Source organism: Thamnophis sirtalis, unplaced genomic scaffold (genome assembly GCF_051295495.1).
Source record: "Thamnophis sirtalis isolate CommonGarterSnake01/CBP01778 unplaced genomic scaffold, rThaSir2_p1.2 scaffold_11, whole genome shotgun sequence".
NCBI lineage: Eukaryota > Metazoa > Chordata > Lepidosauria > Squamata > Natricidae > Thamnophis > Thamnophis sirtalis.
Window position 1 is genome coordinate 53,750,464 of NW_028261391.1, and position 14,850 is coordinate 53,765,313.

At 36.4% G+C, this 14,850-nt stretch overlaps 1 protein-coding gene across 1 annotated transcript; it reads right to left on the minus strand.

Annotated features, from left to right (window-relative positions):
- Positions 1–382: 382 nt before the first annotated feature.
- SMNDC1 (survival motor neuron domain containing 1) lies at positions 383–14,333 on the minus strand. Its single transcript, XM_014062161.2, has 6 exons — positions 14,204–14,333; positions 10,409–10,528; positions 7,518–7,660; positions 4,890–5,051; positions 2,992–3,145; positions 383–2,241 (listed from the first exon to the last, which is right to left on the minus strand). The coding sequence occupies exons 2-6, from the start codon at positions 10,526–10,528 to the stop codon at positions 2,104–2,106; spliced, it is 717 nt and encodes a 238-aa protein (XP_013917636.1). The 5' UTR covers positions 14,204–14,333; the 3' UTR covers positions 383–2,103.
- Positions 14,334–14,850: the final 517 nt, after the last annotated feature.

Below are 14,850 nucleotides of genomic sequence, written 5' to 3' on the forward strand. Positions count from 1 at the left end.
TTGTAAAGAAGCAATAGCTCAAGACCTATTCTGGATACAAGAATTAGTTAGACTCAGAACCTAAGCTCCTTTCGTGAATTCAGCTGTGTTTGTTCTTTTCCAACAATTCTAGCGCTATGTATTTCAAAAACTACTTTTCCCAAATAAAGAAGGTACTTATTTATCCATAAAATATTTTACAACACAAAGTTTGCAACTATGTTGTTCAGTTAGTACCCAAAGGCTCAAAATATAGTCAGGTCCAGGACATATGATACCTTTATAAGAGCATTTTCCTCATAAATGGTAAAATCTACCAGGATTACCCATTTCTCCTCCACTTTAGTGATGCTAAATCAACTTCTATTAAATCATTTTAACAAGGTTTTATGGACATAGCAAACAGATTTTAAACACTTTATTTTAATAAAAGTTACATACAAAACTCAGATCAACACAGTAATAAAAATTATTTTACCTTTTTGTTGAGGGGAAGAATCTATAGGTGGATTATAATCTATTAGTTAGGGATTTAAATGCAGATAAACTGGCAGACTTTCACTAATGAATGTATCAACAAGTATTGATGTTACCTGATTTTAATTCAGAAAACAAATTACAAAAGGGAACTACAATGTAACAGACATAAGCAATGACGCCCAGATTAATGAGCAAGAATTACTTCTGAATTATTTAATAAGAGTAATAACTAAATTCACTCTTGTTCATTAACACCATATTTTACAAAAATATTTATCTACACTGTATACAGGGCTATACATTAACTTTTTCTCTCAAACACATTTGCAAGATTAAAAGATGTCATTACTACCCTAAGCATTACACACAGCGAAGGGAAGCAATTTCATCCAGAAGAGACAAGAATGCTTGAACATTTACACATGGTTTTCCAGATAAAATCAAGAATGTTCAGCTAAATACAGTTGGATTGTGGCATTATTGGGAGACAACACCAACTATACTTAAGTATAGCTGGATCAACTGTAAAACTGAGTAAGCAGTAAATGACTCTTCGCAGTATGTTAAATTACTGCATCACAATAAGCCATTAAATTTTCAATGGAAATAACTTACAAATGTATAATTCATATCTCCCAGTTTTAAAGTGCTAGTCCATCCTTGAAAATTATTGAGGAAAACGTATGCAGCTCATAACTAAATCCTTATTAACTTTAACTTCTATAAATACACTTTCCAGTTTGCCAGTGCTAAGCATGTTTCTTTCTAAAGAGATATCCTGCTTTTTTCCAGACTTACAAAATTTGGTCTTTAGAAACGCAATACAGTTCCTAATATTTTTTCACTCCACAGAGAGAAAAGAAAACTCACTGTCACTCATGAGTTTTTTTAACTAAAACAAAATGTTTGGCAGGTTTCTAAGCTACTCCATACTCAATATTAAGGTCTCATATGTAGTTAGGGTGGGGGAATCTCCAAGTTCTTGTAACAGGTTTGGACTGACTTAGGAAGTTATGATACATTTTGATACTAGTTAAACCATTGGATAATCACACAGCACTAATGAAAGGATGTGTGATTTGGGACCAAACCCTCGTCTTGAGGAAACAGTCATCGTTAAGCATAAATTCTGTTTAGCTATCTTTTCCAAGATTGTAGGTATAGGGTTCTGCTTTTTCAGATGAAAAACCCTTCCTATCAGCACATTCCAGTCTATATTTAATCAGAGTAAAATCCCAATAAATATTTCAACTGAATTATTTCTGAACAAATAAAAAAACAATAGTGCTCTTGTAGGAAGGTAACAGGACTGTTAGACATCAAACAGAACAAAACTATGGGATAATTACTTTATTATATCCTTGTTTGCTTGGCAGTATTCTTAGTATGTGCCTGAGCAAAGACACTGTATCAGATTGAAGGCTTCAAAATATTGCAAAGGGCATTCCTTCAATACGCTAACTTGTGCATATCTATACAAAATAACGGGGTCATCTGAATATTTGTAATAATTAAGGCTTGTACCAGCAAAAGCCAAGTGATGGCAACACCATTTTCATTATGCACCAATTGTTTACTGTTAGAAAAATATAACAATAAAAAGATAAATGTAAAGCCCTGCAAATATGACAATTTCCCCCTTAATTACTGGGGCATCAAATGTCTGACATTATACTTTGATGTATCTTGATACTGTGTCATAGGTTTGTCTGCAATTCCACAAGTCCCAACGCCAACCTTTCCTGTAACGCTCTCAGGAGAAGCAAAGATGCTCCGCTTTACCTATGGAACAAATTAAAAATACATCTTTAATTACTTTCAAAATGCAACAAATAATAAATTACTATATTAATAATGCAGTTGATCAGTGATTAAGCATTCCTGAATCATATACATTTATCTATTTGGCTTATTTTTATGCTAAGAGATTGATTAAATTATATTTCACTGGGCCACAGAAAACTTAACAATCTGAGATACACAAAACATCATTATAGATTATAAAAGAATAAAAGCCTTGTCATGCAAAACATTTCAAATTAAAAATGTTCTGTGAACAGGTTCCTTTGATTATTTTGGAAATATTCTGAACTCAAAATAACAGGTTCAAATTCAAACTACAGAGCTATTCTAAATACCAAATAACTCTGGGGTGATCACTACATCTATTTTAGTCTCAGAACTACTGGAATTCAAAATATTTTGCTTACCTCTTTACCCTAAAGCTTTATAACCCTGCATCTTTAACTTTTCTATTAATTTATCTTGCAAAATTGTAAATTACCCCAAACTGGTAAAAGTATGAAAAAAATGCTATTACGAAATCTCTATATTTCTTTTGGAAAGATTTTCAGGAAATGATTTGTCATTTCTTTCTTATAAGGCTGAAAGAAAATGGCTGGTTCAAAGTCACCTAGTTGGCTCTTTGTGCCTAAGACAAAACTAAGAGTCACGATCCGGTTTCCAGCCTAGTGACTATCACAGCAACCTGGTTGTCATAACTCTATACCTCCAATGCACTAAGATACACACCTGGCCTTTTTTGTTTTTTGAATATGCTCTATTGTTGAACTGCTGCCATTTGACTTTCTGATCTTCTCGTTCTTGTTCTAGTTCTTTGATACGCTGGGCCTTTTTCAAAGCTTTCTTCTTTTTATATTCTCGTTGCTGAGCAATCATTTCTTTTCTAAAAAGTAAAATATCACTGAAGGTTACTTAGGTAGTTCATAACCTAGTTACCTAACCTAATTTGTTATAAATTCGCTTTTATTCTCAGACACGTAGACAAAAGCAAGGATACACTCATTAAGAGAGTCTCACCTTGGACTAGGTGAATGTAAAGACAAACTCAGTACAATGGGCTTCAGCTGTCCACGCCTATTTCATTCTCCAGCTGCAGAGAGTGCTGTCATTCCTTCTGTAAAGCAATCTGTGCATTGCAAGTTTCAATAAAGCACAGCAATCCTATTTTCATACACCACTAACAAAGCTCTTTTAGAAGTCAGCTGAAACTAGTCAGTTACTTCTTGCAAATGGAACAACTCTAGAACTAATTCAAAATTTGTTCCAAGGTAAGTACATTTTTTCACAAGCCTAAAGCACTTTTGTATAGAAAATATTTAATCCTGATTGAGTGTTACAGAATTTCTTTTATTCATCAAATTCTTATTAAAAAACTTCAGCCATAGAGCAAACACAAGCCTTACAGTTAATAGCATTTGTTATAGTCCAATCTTTCTGAACCTGGAATAAATTCCATTATCCACAGGCAGGATCAAAATACAGAAGGCTGATTTGAACAGTCAACCTAATCCTGTATTTAGGTGCTGCACATTCACAGTTCCAAAGTAGTAGATGCCTGTTTTGATTTTGCAAAAAAATAATATAAAACGTATGCCGTCCACTGATTAACAGGAAAAAAAATCACAAATGGCTGAAACGTCTTCACACCTCTACAGAATGGCATGATATTTGTTCACTGTTACATGTTTACTGAAATAATGAAAACTAATTTTAAAGAAACATGTAGAAAAGTTACAGGTAGATTCCTTAAATGCTGATTTATTTTAGAAAAGTGATTATAATTATAACAGCTTACTATTGGTTACATTTTGCCAACTTCTATTTATTGTAAGGTATTTAATAAAAAAGAAATTTTTACAAAAGGAAGGTGGTGGAAGTGATGATGGTGACAATAAGGATTTTCTCTTCCCAATTCACATTCATATCTTGACAAAGCCAATGGATTCCTATATCAGGAACCGGTGATCTATGAGTGGAGTTTTCTAAGGGGAAACCTCATGGCTCTTTGAGAAGATTAATGCACTGCAGTGGGCAACAACTGCATAGTTTTCACAAGTTTGCTTGGGTGGCTGCAACCAACTTCCAAACGGAATGCCCTTCAACAGGTCTCAATGTCTACCTGGCACTATGGCAAAAAGAACAGCACCGATGTTACATAATGATGTAAGTTACAACACACTGCAGGCCTCCATAGTGTCATAGTTTCTGTGTGGAAATGAGCTGCAGCAGAGGAACAAAATCCTATGATTAGATGATACATCTATCATTTCCACTTCACCCCCCCCCCCCCAAGTTGTCTTTGTATATTACAAAGCAATGCAGCCCTTTTACAGTTCTGCAAACAATTCACAAACTTCCCCTGCCCATTTGAAGGTGATTCAGGGGGATTTTACTTTGTCTCATGCAGCCAAATTCAGCCCAAATTATCCTGCTTAGTACAGTCTGCTACATATATAGCCTGAACACCTACATGGGTTTGGATTTCTTTTTTCTTTTAAAAAAATATTTATCTTCAACCTTATCTATATGTAATCTCTGAATGAGAATACCCATCAACATTTCAATTGCAGCACTTTTTTTAGATTGATACCATGCAATAAACGATAGAAACAATTTCCATCACTTACTTGGACATAGGCTTGTTGCCACTATCTTCCTTTGTTTTTCTTCCCTCTTCCACAGGCTTCAAATTGAGTAGAGGTGTGACTTCAGCATTACCATATCCTGAGAACGTGATTGCAGCTGTACCATTCTCTTCATCTATCTCTTCAATTTCAGCTTCATAACACCTGTAAAGATATCATGGCTGTAAGCATGTGAGTAAAGGTTTAAGACTCAACCCTGCAAAATTTAAACATGCAATGATTACATTTCAATATATTTCTGATTGACAGTGGATTGAAATAGACAATGTAATTCTGAGAGTTATTCTTTTATGGCATTCATTTACATTTACTTTCTCAGCATGAGTTAACTCATGTTGATACTAACCCTTATAGAATAAAATAGGATTTATTTCTGAGCAATTATGTATAGGATTCCACTATTAAACTCTAAATTAACAATTATCACAATGATATATCTCTTCCTAGAAATAAAGACAGAATTACTGATATTCAAAGAACATACTTAAGAAAATCATGAGGTGGTTATCCAATTTTTTTCTGTCACATCACCTCAAAATAATCTAATATAATCATACGTTAAAATATGTATATATGTATTTTGTAAGTGTACAATTCACACTCCAAACTGCATACTGCTTCCCTAATTTATTTATATTCTATTTTATTATTTTATAAACAACTCAAGATGGCAAACATACTAATATTCCTCCTTCCTATCTTTTTCCTCATGAAAACTCTGTGAGGTGAATTGGACTGAGACTGGTCCAAAATCAGACAGTTCTCATGCCTAAGGCAGGACTATAATTCAGTCTCCTGGTTTCTAGTCTGATGCCTTAGCTACTAGATTAACTGGCTGTAATACCATTTTTTTTGCTCTCAGGAATACCCGAGGAATTGTACAGTCTATCTGATCTTAGTTAAGGTTGAAGAAATTCTACTGGTCAAAATGGACTCTTTAGCTTCAAAAAAATTCAGGTACCCATTTCAGCCCCAGAAAAATCTTGGCTGCTCCTAAAATCAAGTCATTCTCATTTTGAACTCTGCAATGCACCAATTTTTCTTTCCTATTCGACTAAGCCATCTCAAAAGTCTAAACAGTTTAGTTCAACATACTAGAGTGACCCTTGACACTCTACTCTCTGCAGCTTTTGGAAACTGCAAATGCGATCTATACTTCAGTGGCCATAAGGAAACTGGACATTGAAACTATGTCATCTAAGTAACAAAAATAGAAACCAACACATAACAGAATTGTTATTGTTGAGAGAAAAGGATGCAAGATGAGCGGCATATTATATTTAATCAATAAAATGAATAAAACAGTAATTTCCTTCAGATGGAAGAATTCAATATGCCACTAAAAAGGCAGCTCATTAATATTAGCATTAAGCTCAGGAATCAAAGCTTGTCTTTTGCTCACTCCATCATAAAGTGAGTCTTTTAGGGTAAAAAGAATACTCTCCAGCTGCAATATTCCCTTCCCTAATTATTTTGGAGAAAGAAATACTCCTGTCAGAGATTTGGTTTGATGCCTTCAACTATGTCTGCTCCCTACAATGTAGGTAGTCCTCAACCTATGACCACAATTGAGACCAGAATTTCCCTTGTTAAGCATGACAATTGTTAAGTGAGTCATACCCAATTTTACAACTTTTTGACATGTTAAGCAAATCACTGTAGTTGTTAACTGAATCATGTGGTTGTTAAGTGAATCAGACTACTGTCATTGACTTTGTCAATGGGAAGGGTGCAGGTGGGGATCACATGGTTCCAGGATTCTGCAACTGTTGCATGATTTTGGGTTACTGCAACTGTAGCATGCCAGTTGCCAAGCACCCAAATTTTGATCACATGTCTACATCAGTTGTAAGCATGAGAACTGGTTGTAAGTCACTATTTTCTATGCCGTTGTAATTCTGAATGGTCATAAATGAATGGTTGTAAGTTTAGGACTACCTGGGAATCGCAGGAGGACTGAGCCTTATAATGGCGCCAAAGCAACACAGAGAGAAGACATTTTTCTAAGTACCATTCTTCTGTATGAACATAACATTAAACAAAGTAATCTGCCATTTCTGAGCCCAATCCTCTCATTTTTAAAAAAAATGTGTTTGTTATAAATAAAGAAAAATTGGCATGGACAGCAGATTCTTCTTTGGCTTCTTCCCTTCTGATATGCACTACACTTTTCCCATGGCTCCATTTTTTTCCTCCAAATCATATTTTTAGCATTTTCCTCTCAATTAGTAATGAAAAGTGTTATCACTCCATTACTGTATTCCAAATTTTATTAGAAATTGTACTTATATACACTATAGACTAAGAAAAATTGGAGTTTACTAACACTATATATTCCCAAATAATCTATTTGTTTAAGATACATATTTATACCTGCACTCCCTTTAACTAGCCATCCTCACCTTGGTACTCTCCATACTTTGGTCATTATACTGGCTGATGACAAATTATAATTTAAAAGACACCAGGACTGACTACTGTACATTACTATTTTTGCCAAGCTGGTGTTTACCATGATGGAGACGGGGAGAATATAAACCAAAGGGAAGTATCTTACCATGAAATTGTATCATTTCATGTAACTGTACAGAACTTGTTTTCTACACTTACTGTCCATCTTCACTCCATATTGCCATACATCTGTCTCCAACTTTCCAAGTGTGACTGGGGAGGGCAGACGCAGAACTATCAGAATTTGCAAGAGTTTCTGAAGGTTGTGTTGAAAGGAGGTCTTTAGTTAGTTCTATAACTTCCTGATGGCAGAAAAAAGCAACAATTTAAACATTAAGTATCTCTCCCTTATCCCCACAACTTTTGAAAAGTATTTACCAACTGCAGTGTATATAATAACAGTCTGAAAGCACACAAAACTTTATTTACAGTACAATATTTCAAAGTCAATCCCTAAAAGGTGCCCCAAAGTCAATGAGATAGCAAATACAGCCCTCATCTGCAGCCCTTAAAGTAGCAGCATCTCTTTACTAGGAAAATATGGTCAACCTGCCAACTACTGCATGACTCATGTAACAACGGCCTTTTCCTATTTCTAGGAAAAGACTTGCTTGTTTTAATGAAAGGCATTCATGTCTCCGTAGACTTTTAAGTAACTTTAGAATTGAATCTGAAATATTACATAGCCTAGCCTTTTTTGAATATTTCTTTATTTGAATATCACACTATGTTCATAACATATATAAACAATTTTGTATAAATATCTCATTCTGTATTCATATCATTATATTTCAGCTAATATAACAGAAGCAGAAAGAATAAGAAATAATTAAAGTATTCTGGGTTGATTTTTTTTACATTTTTTATTAAAAATAAATAGGCACAAAATATCTATGTATTCTAGGAAGCAGCAAAATAGAAATTTTTATATATACAAAACATACTTCAATAAAATAGGTAGTAGAACTGGGATTTCCAGATTCTGTGCTAAAGCAGGAATAACCAAACTTTTAAATGTACGTTACACACACCATATTTTTCACACTATAAGACTATAAGATGCACCTAGGTTTAGAGGAGGAAAACAAGAAAAAAATTATCAGGCAGAGCCTGAAAGGACCACAGATAGGTGTCCTCTCATGAGCCAGCTCTTGACTCTTGCACTGTGGAAAGGAGACAGAAGAGACGGCAATGACAAAGACAGAAGAAGCAGGGTTCAGCACTGTAAAAGGAGTCCACCACTGTGGCCCGGCTGCTATTCACCAAAGGACCAGCACAGTCCACTTTTGGGGGCAGGAGTGCATCTTATAGAGGAAAAAATATGGTGTGTGTGTGTGTGTGTAACGTAAAAAAAGTTTTAAAACAGTTTTAAATAGAACATCTGTAAAAAAAACTATTGTACCTGCATTTTTAACAGCTTATCATTACCTACTGAAGGTACACAACATAATCTTTCCACAACTAGTTGGGTCCAGTTATGTTGGAGCTACCTATCTACACCAGTGTTTTTTAAAGTGTGGGGTGCAACCCAGAGGCTGTGAATGACCCACTGCAATTTTTTTTAAAAGAAGGATTCACCAGGTGTGAAGATCCAAGGCTTCTATGCAAAACTCTGACCTATTACAGGAGTAGGAGAGAGATTTACAAGAATAAATCTAAAAGGGAAATGTCAATATTGGATTTATGTCACTGGATTGGGAGAGAATATAAAAGAAACTTGTAACTTGCCAGCTTTATGAAAATTGAAACATTAACAACACAGTAACAGAATTGATTTAAGGCAATACAAACCTACTTCTTTCTTCTTTTCCCCAATTTTTGAGTTAGACTGACTGCTTTCAAAATGAAACCCAGCTTTTACCAATTATGAAACAAACAAGTCACCCTTCTCATCAAAAACAAGGCTTTAAATTTTATTGGGTCCTTTTGCTTATTTCCAATGCAATGGTTTCTATTGAAGTTGTTTTATTTGATGTATGGGTAAAATTGTAATGATTAAAAGTGGCATATTTTGCAAAGCTTTAACTCCGATGAAATAATTAATTTTATTTCAGCAGGGATCCTAAAAGATAACAGTTTGGAAAAGGCTATAGTGCATGAAAAAAATGTCAAATAACTGTTTTTGAAATATTGATCAAATCTGACCCAATGAAAGGGAAAAAAAGAAATAGATGCAAAAATGGATATAAACAGAATATTTTCATACAAAAATATTTAAATAATTTTGTCTTCACTATTACTCGTTTTTTTAAAAATGTACTCTATTATGACTCTCACCCTGCTGTGTTTTTATGCACCTTGAAGTTGAACTACAATTAATTCAAATGTTAGTCACCTTTGAATTACAAGCTACACAGCATTTAAAAAAATGTAAAGAACTCACAAAGCCTATGTGGTTTCAGAATCTTACCATTTGAATATATTTTCTTTAGTAAGCACATCACACATTAAACAATCCCTGCTTAACTGACTGCTGTAGGATAGTATAACTGGGGATATTTTAACACTCAAGAAAGATACTGTGAAAAATGACTCATTAAAAATAGGTCCGAAAGATGGCAAATACTAGCTTAAAATGTGTTTTCAATATGCTCTTAGAAGAAAATTAAAATGATACTTTGTATAATGTATAATACTAAACTAGACTTCAAAATATTTTTATAATCATACTTATGCGATTGTAGACTACAATCCCTTTAAGCAGATGATAGCCCTAGTTCTTCTGAAGCTAATTTAATCCATAAGAAAATGTTATTAATATCTACATAATAATTTACTACTTTATACTTAATTAAGCCTTAATCTTATTTTGGAACACATTCTGATTAAGATACTACTATAACAAACATAAAAACATAAGTAGTTCCTTGTTAGTTCGGACCTCTGGACCATCTACTCCAGCAGTCTCTCTTAGTGGCTAACCAACTTCACAAAGATACCCACTAGCCTCCTAGCAGATGGTCTTCAGAAGCAGTCAAATGCAATTCTACAGAGCTCTTCTCTATATAGGAAACATTCAATTAGCAAATTTATTTCTTCTCAGTTCTCACCTGCAAATCTTTCTTGAGTTTTAATAAATCTTCATTATCTCCATTTCCTGTCAAAGCAGCTTCAACTTGCTGTAACTGAGCTTTATAACTAGCTAATTGTTTTGCCAGGTCTTCTGACATCTACAAAAATAAAAAGAAGCTATAATATAAATCAAATTAATTGTATGTATAATTTAATGGCCATATTATTCATTTATTTATTAAGAATTTTATTTCAAGCCCCTTGTTTTTCTGTATTTGAGACCATAAGATAAAATGAATTGAGATTATCAGGCTGAATACTATAAATCTTTGTAATTAGCATAGTTAGTAATTATGAAAGAATAATATAAATTTATATATTATTGTATGGTTATTTATACATCAACCTCAGTATGTTGATATTCGAACTACAACTGGACATGATTAAAAATGATATAATATTAAAAATCCCAATAGAAATAAAATAGTTTTATTAGCACTATACAGATGCTCAAAAGTTTAACATACAAACTTATCTTCTTTGTTAAAAAAATTAAATAACATTTAAGAGAAAAATATGGGTAAAGCAGACATTGTTTCAGAAGATATTAGAAAAATCCATTTTTACATTAATTAGACTCAAGTTCCATATGACGTAGATTTGAGAGACATAGATTTATTAGGCTACAAGAGACTAATTCTTTTAATTCTGGTAATAACCACAAAAACAAAACCTATAATTACTTTTCTACTACCAATTTGTAGGTCTATAAAAAGTCTTTTGCATACACAAACATTTTCTGCCTAGAATGAAAACAGTGCTGCTTGATAGGCTCCCACCCTTCTCCTTTCTCTCTCTCTCTCACACTCACTCACTTTCTGTCTCCCTCACTCACACACACACACATATAGATACACATACTGTGGTCACCTTGTTGAGTGTTCCAATCACATTTGAAACATTCAACAACTGGCCTGCATTTATGATTTTTTGCAGCATTCTGCAGTCATAGGACCAAAATACATGGTTAAAAGTACCTGGCAGTGGCATTTTTCCCTGGGGGGCTCCGCAGAACATCCTAAGACCGATGCCACCACATCTCCCCTCTTCAGGGACAGGTCCTCTTCAGAAGGACATGGCCCCGCTGGTTCCCCTCATGTTCATCTTCTGGCTGCGGCTCCACACCATAGAAAACATAGGCGCGTGCATGCCACGTGCAATTACAGTCCAGAGCACAACCAAATCCCCTCTCCCAACTGGCCCTTCCTCCCTCGGAGGGCTTCGGAGGAAAACTTCTGCAGAAGCCCAGGCAAGTGACAAGTTCCCGCCGTTAATGAAGATTCCGAGGCTATAATTGTGTGTGGGGCAGTGCGCACGCGCCTGTTTTCTATGGCGTGGAGCCTTGCCGAGGCTCTGTGTGGCCGGCGATGACTCCGGAGACTATCTGGGATGGGCTCGAGTCATCACCAGCTGCGCAGAGCCTCGGCACGGCTCCACACCGTGGAAAACATAGGCGCGCACCCCCCCCCAATACAATTACAGCCTCAGAGAACTTGTTCTCACTCATCCAGGCTTCTGCAGAAGCTTCCCCATGAAGCCCTCCGAGGGAGGAAGGGCCAGTTGGGAGAGACTTTGGTTCTGCTCCGGGCTGTAATTGTGTGGGGCGTGTGTGCGCCTATGTTTTCCATGGCGTGGGGCTGCAGCTGGAAGGCGAGAAACGTGAAGGGGACCAGCGGGGCCTTGTCCTTCTGAAGAGGACCTGTCCCGAAGAGGGCAGGTGTGGTGGCATCGGTCTTGGGATGTTTTGCGGAGCCCCCCAGGGAAAAACACCACGGGGGATGGCTTTTTAACTAGACGGCTGTCAGAGAGAAGAAGGCAGCGTGTGCCCGTGTCTTAGGCGACCCCTGTGAAAGGGTCGTTCGACCCCCAAAGGGGTCGCGACCCACAGGTTGAGAATCCTTGCTCTATAAGGATGCATGGTATTTCCTTTCTTCCCATATTTAACCTTTTGAAATCAGGAAATCACCATTTTGAACAAAAAGTCCAAAAGTATTATTGCCTCACCCCTGATCAAACAGATCAATTTTGCCATTTCTGCTAACTCCGTTATCTTGACAATCCATTTCTTCCACTCAACATATTTCAAACTTTGCTCATAATCTTACTTCAGTTACCAGGTAAAAATCCAATCTCTCACAAGTCTTTCCTAATTGGCTATCCATAAAGTTCTGGTATTATTTCAATGTTAATCTTTAATATTCCTTCCATCATTATATGTATTTGTATCCAATGTTTTGACTGTTTCACAACTCCACTGTACATAGTCAAATGACACTTCACGTTTTCCATATTTCCCACATTAGTTGAAAGCATCTTTATATATCCATTTTTTCCCCTAGGGTCATAATGATAGGAGCTCTAATACAAAACCTTTGGAGAAATGAAGCTATCTATCCCAAGTTTAGACAGACACTGGATTGCCTGCTTTTCATTATTTAAAATAGTGTGTAGTCATTTGTCAAAGATACAGTAAGAAATCCTAAATGTATAATACTGAAGCTTTTTATTTCACCATTCTTCCAATGCTAAGTTTCTAGCAAGGAAAACTCTTGCATTTTGTGTAATCCATAGAAACCTTACTTCCCAATCATAGATGTGGGGAACCATTGCCTTCCTGATGTTGCTGACAAGTAAAAGATAAAAAAGCTGGCATTCTGTCTCTAGGAATGTTTCATTTTCACCAAATCTTCTACTAGCCTGTAGGTAATAGATGGGACTGAGGCATCTGTTTCAAAAAGCACTGCTCACTTTGAAAACAAAACCCAGTAGCAAATCAAATTCATCAATCTTTTATAAGTTAACACAAAAATGTAGCAGTCCTTCCTTTCAACCCGGATGTCAGACAGGAATGTAGTAGTAATAGTCCTTATAGTAATGACAAAGATAAAATATAAAAATATTAGAAATAGAAAATCAGTAAAAACCAAGCTGAAGTATTATGTACTGATAAAAGAGGCTGCAGTTAATTGTCAGCATCTAAAGTGTTATTACATATAGTTAATATGAATAATTAATAATACAGCTAATATTAATCATTTAAAAGGGGATTTGCCTGTGAAAAAATAACTGTATAATTCACGAATTTGGCTTTATAGCAAACCTAGCTGCTATTTGCTGAAACACATAAACCTGCAAGTTTATTTAAGCCAGAATTACTTTTTTGTGGGGAGAGGGCAAAAAACAAAGCACCCATTTTAAACGCTGTATGCCTGAATCTTATTCCATAGAAAACAAACGTGACCCCCTAGTTAAGTGCATTAAAGGCCCTTCATTATTTCTAAGTACAGCAAGTTACAAATGTATGTAACAAAGCAGGAAAAAATGCTTACAAAATCAGGAGCTGTGACAACAAAGATTCCACCGAGAACACAGTGGGAGAAAGAAGTAAACAAGGGAGACAGAACCAAAGACATCTTTCGGAGGAGCTGCTTAATACGGGGGAAGGGATTAAGGCAGGAGGAAAGACGACGTCTATTTTCCCATAAACCTAAAAACCAGGAACAGGGTCCGAAGCGTCTGTCCCTGGATATTATTACTCCTGGGCTAAACTTGAAGGCTAACCGTCCCGGGAGTCCAAGGAGTGGGCCTAGGCAGAAGAGAGAATGCGCCAAGCACCGAAGAATACAGGCAGGAAAAGAGAAGGAGAGGCCTGAAAACTGGGGGAGAACAAAGACGGCTCCCCGCTCTCACAGAGACAGGCGTTCAGAGCTCGTCCCTCCGTTCCCTTTGCGCCGAAATCGGGGAAGCGGACGGAGAAAAGGGCAGCCTCTCACCTTGGCTTTCGCACGCAGAAGGGCTTCTCTCCTTACTCCCGGAAGGCCTCACGGAAACTGCGCGCGCTTGCCTTCCTGCGGATCCTAGCGACCACGAACCACAAACCAGAGAACGGAAACCAACGCTCGCGAGAGCAAGCAAGGCCGAGAAACCGGCGTTCAAACGGAGCTCGGCTCACGTGACTCGGCGGAAGTGCAAAGGCGGGGGCTCCTTCTCCGCTCCGTCCCAATGTATTTCGGGTATTCAGGTAGCCATTTGTCCAGCCCTTCCTGTTGCGGGGGCGGGGGGCAGGGGGCGCAATGCCCAAAGAAACAACTAGCGCGATATGCGCAATAAAAGCACACCGATGCCTTTTAACCTTTGCGGTTTTTAAAGATCTATTCTTCCGTTGACAACCAGAAATAGAAAAGTAGTGGGAGGGTGGGAGGGAGACAGGATCAATACATTGTTTATGTCTGCTAGCAGAATAGAATTCTTTATTGCCAAGTGTGGACGCACAAGAAATTTGTCTTTGGTTGCCTATGCTCTCAGTGTACATAAAAGGGAAAAAAAATTCATCTAGAATCATAACACTTAGTAAGAGTCATAGATTACTAATACACAATCAAGTCTTACTAGGAAACAAAACAATATAAATAGGAAAGAT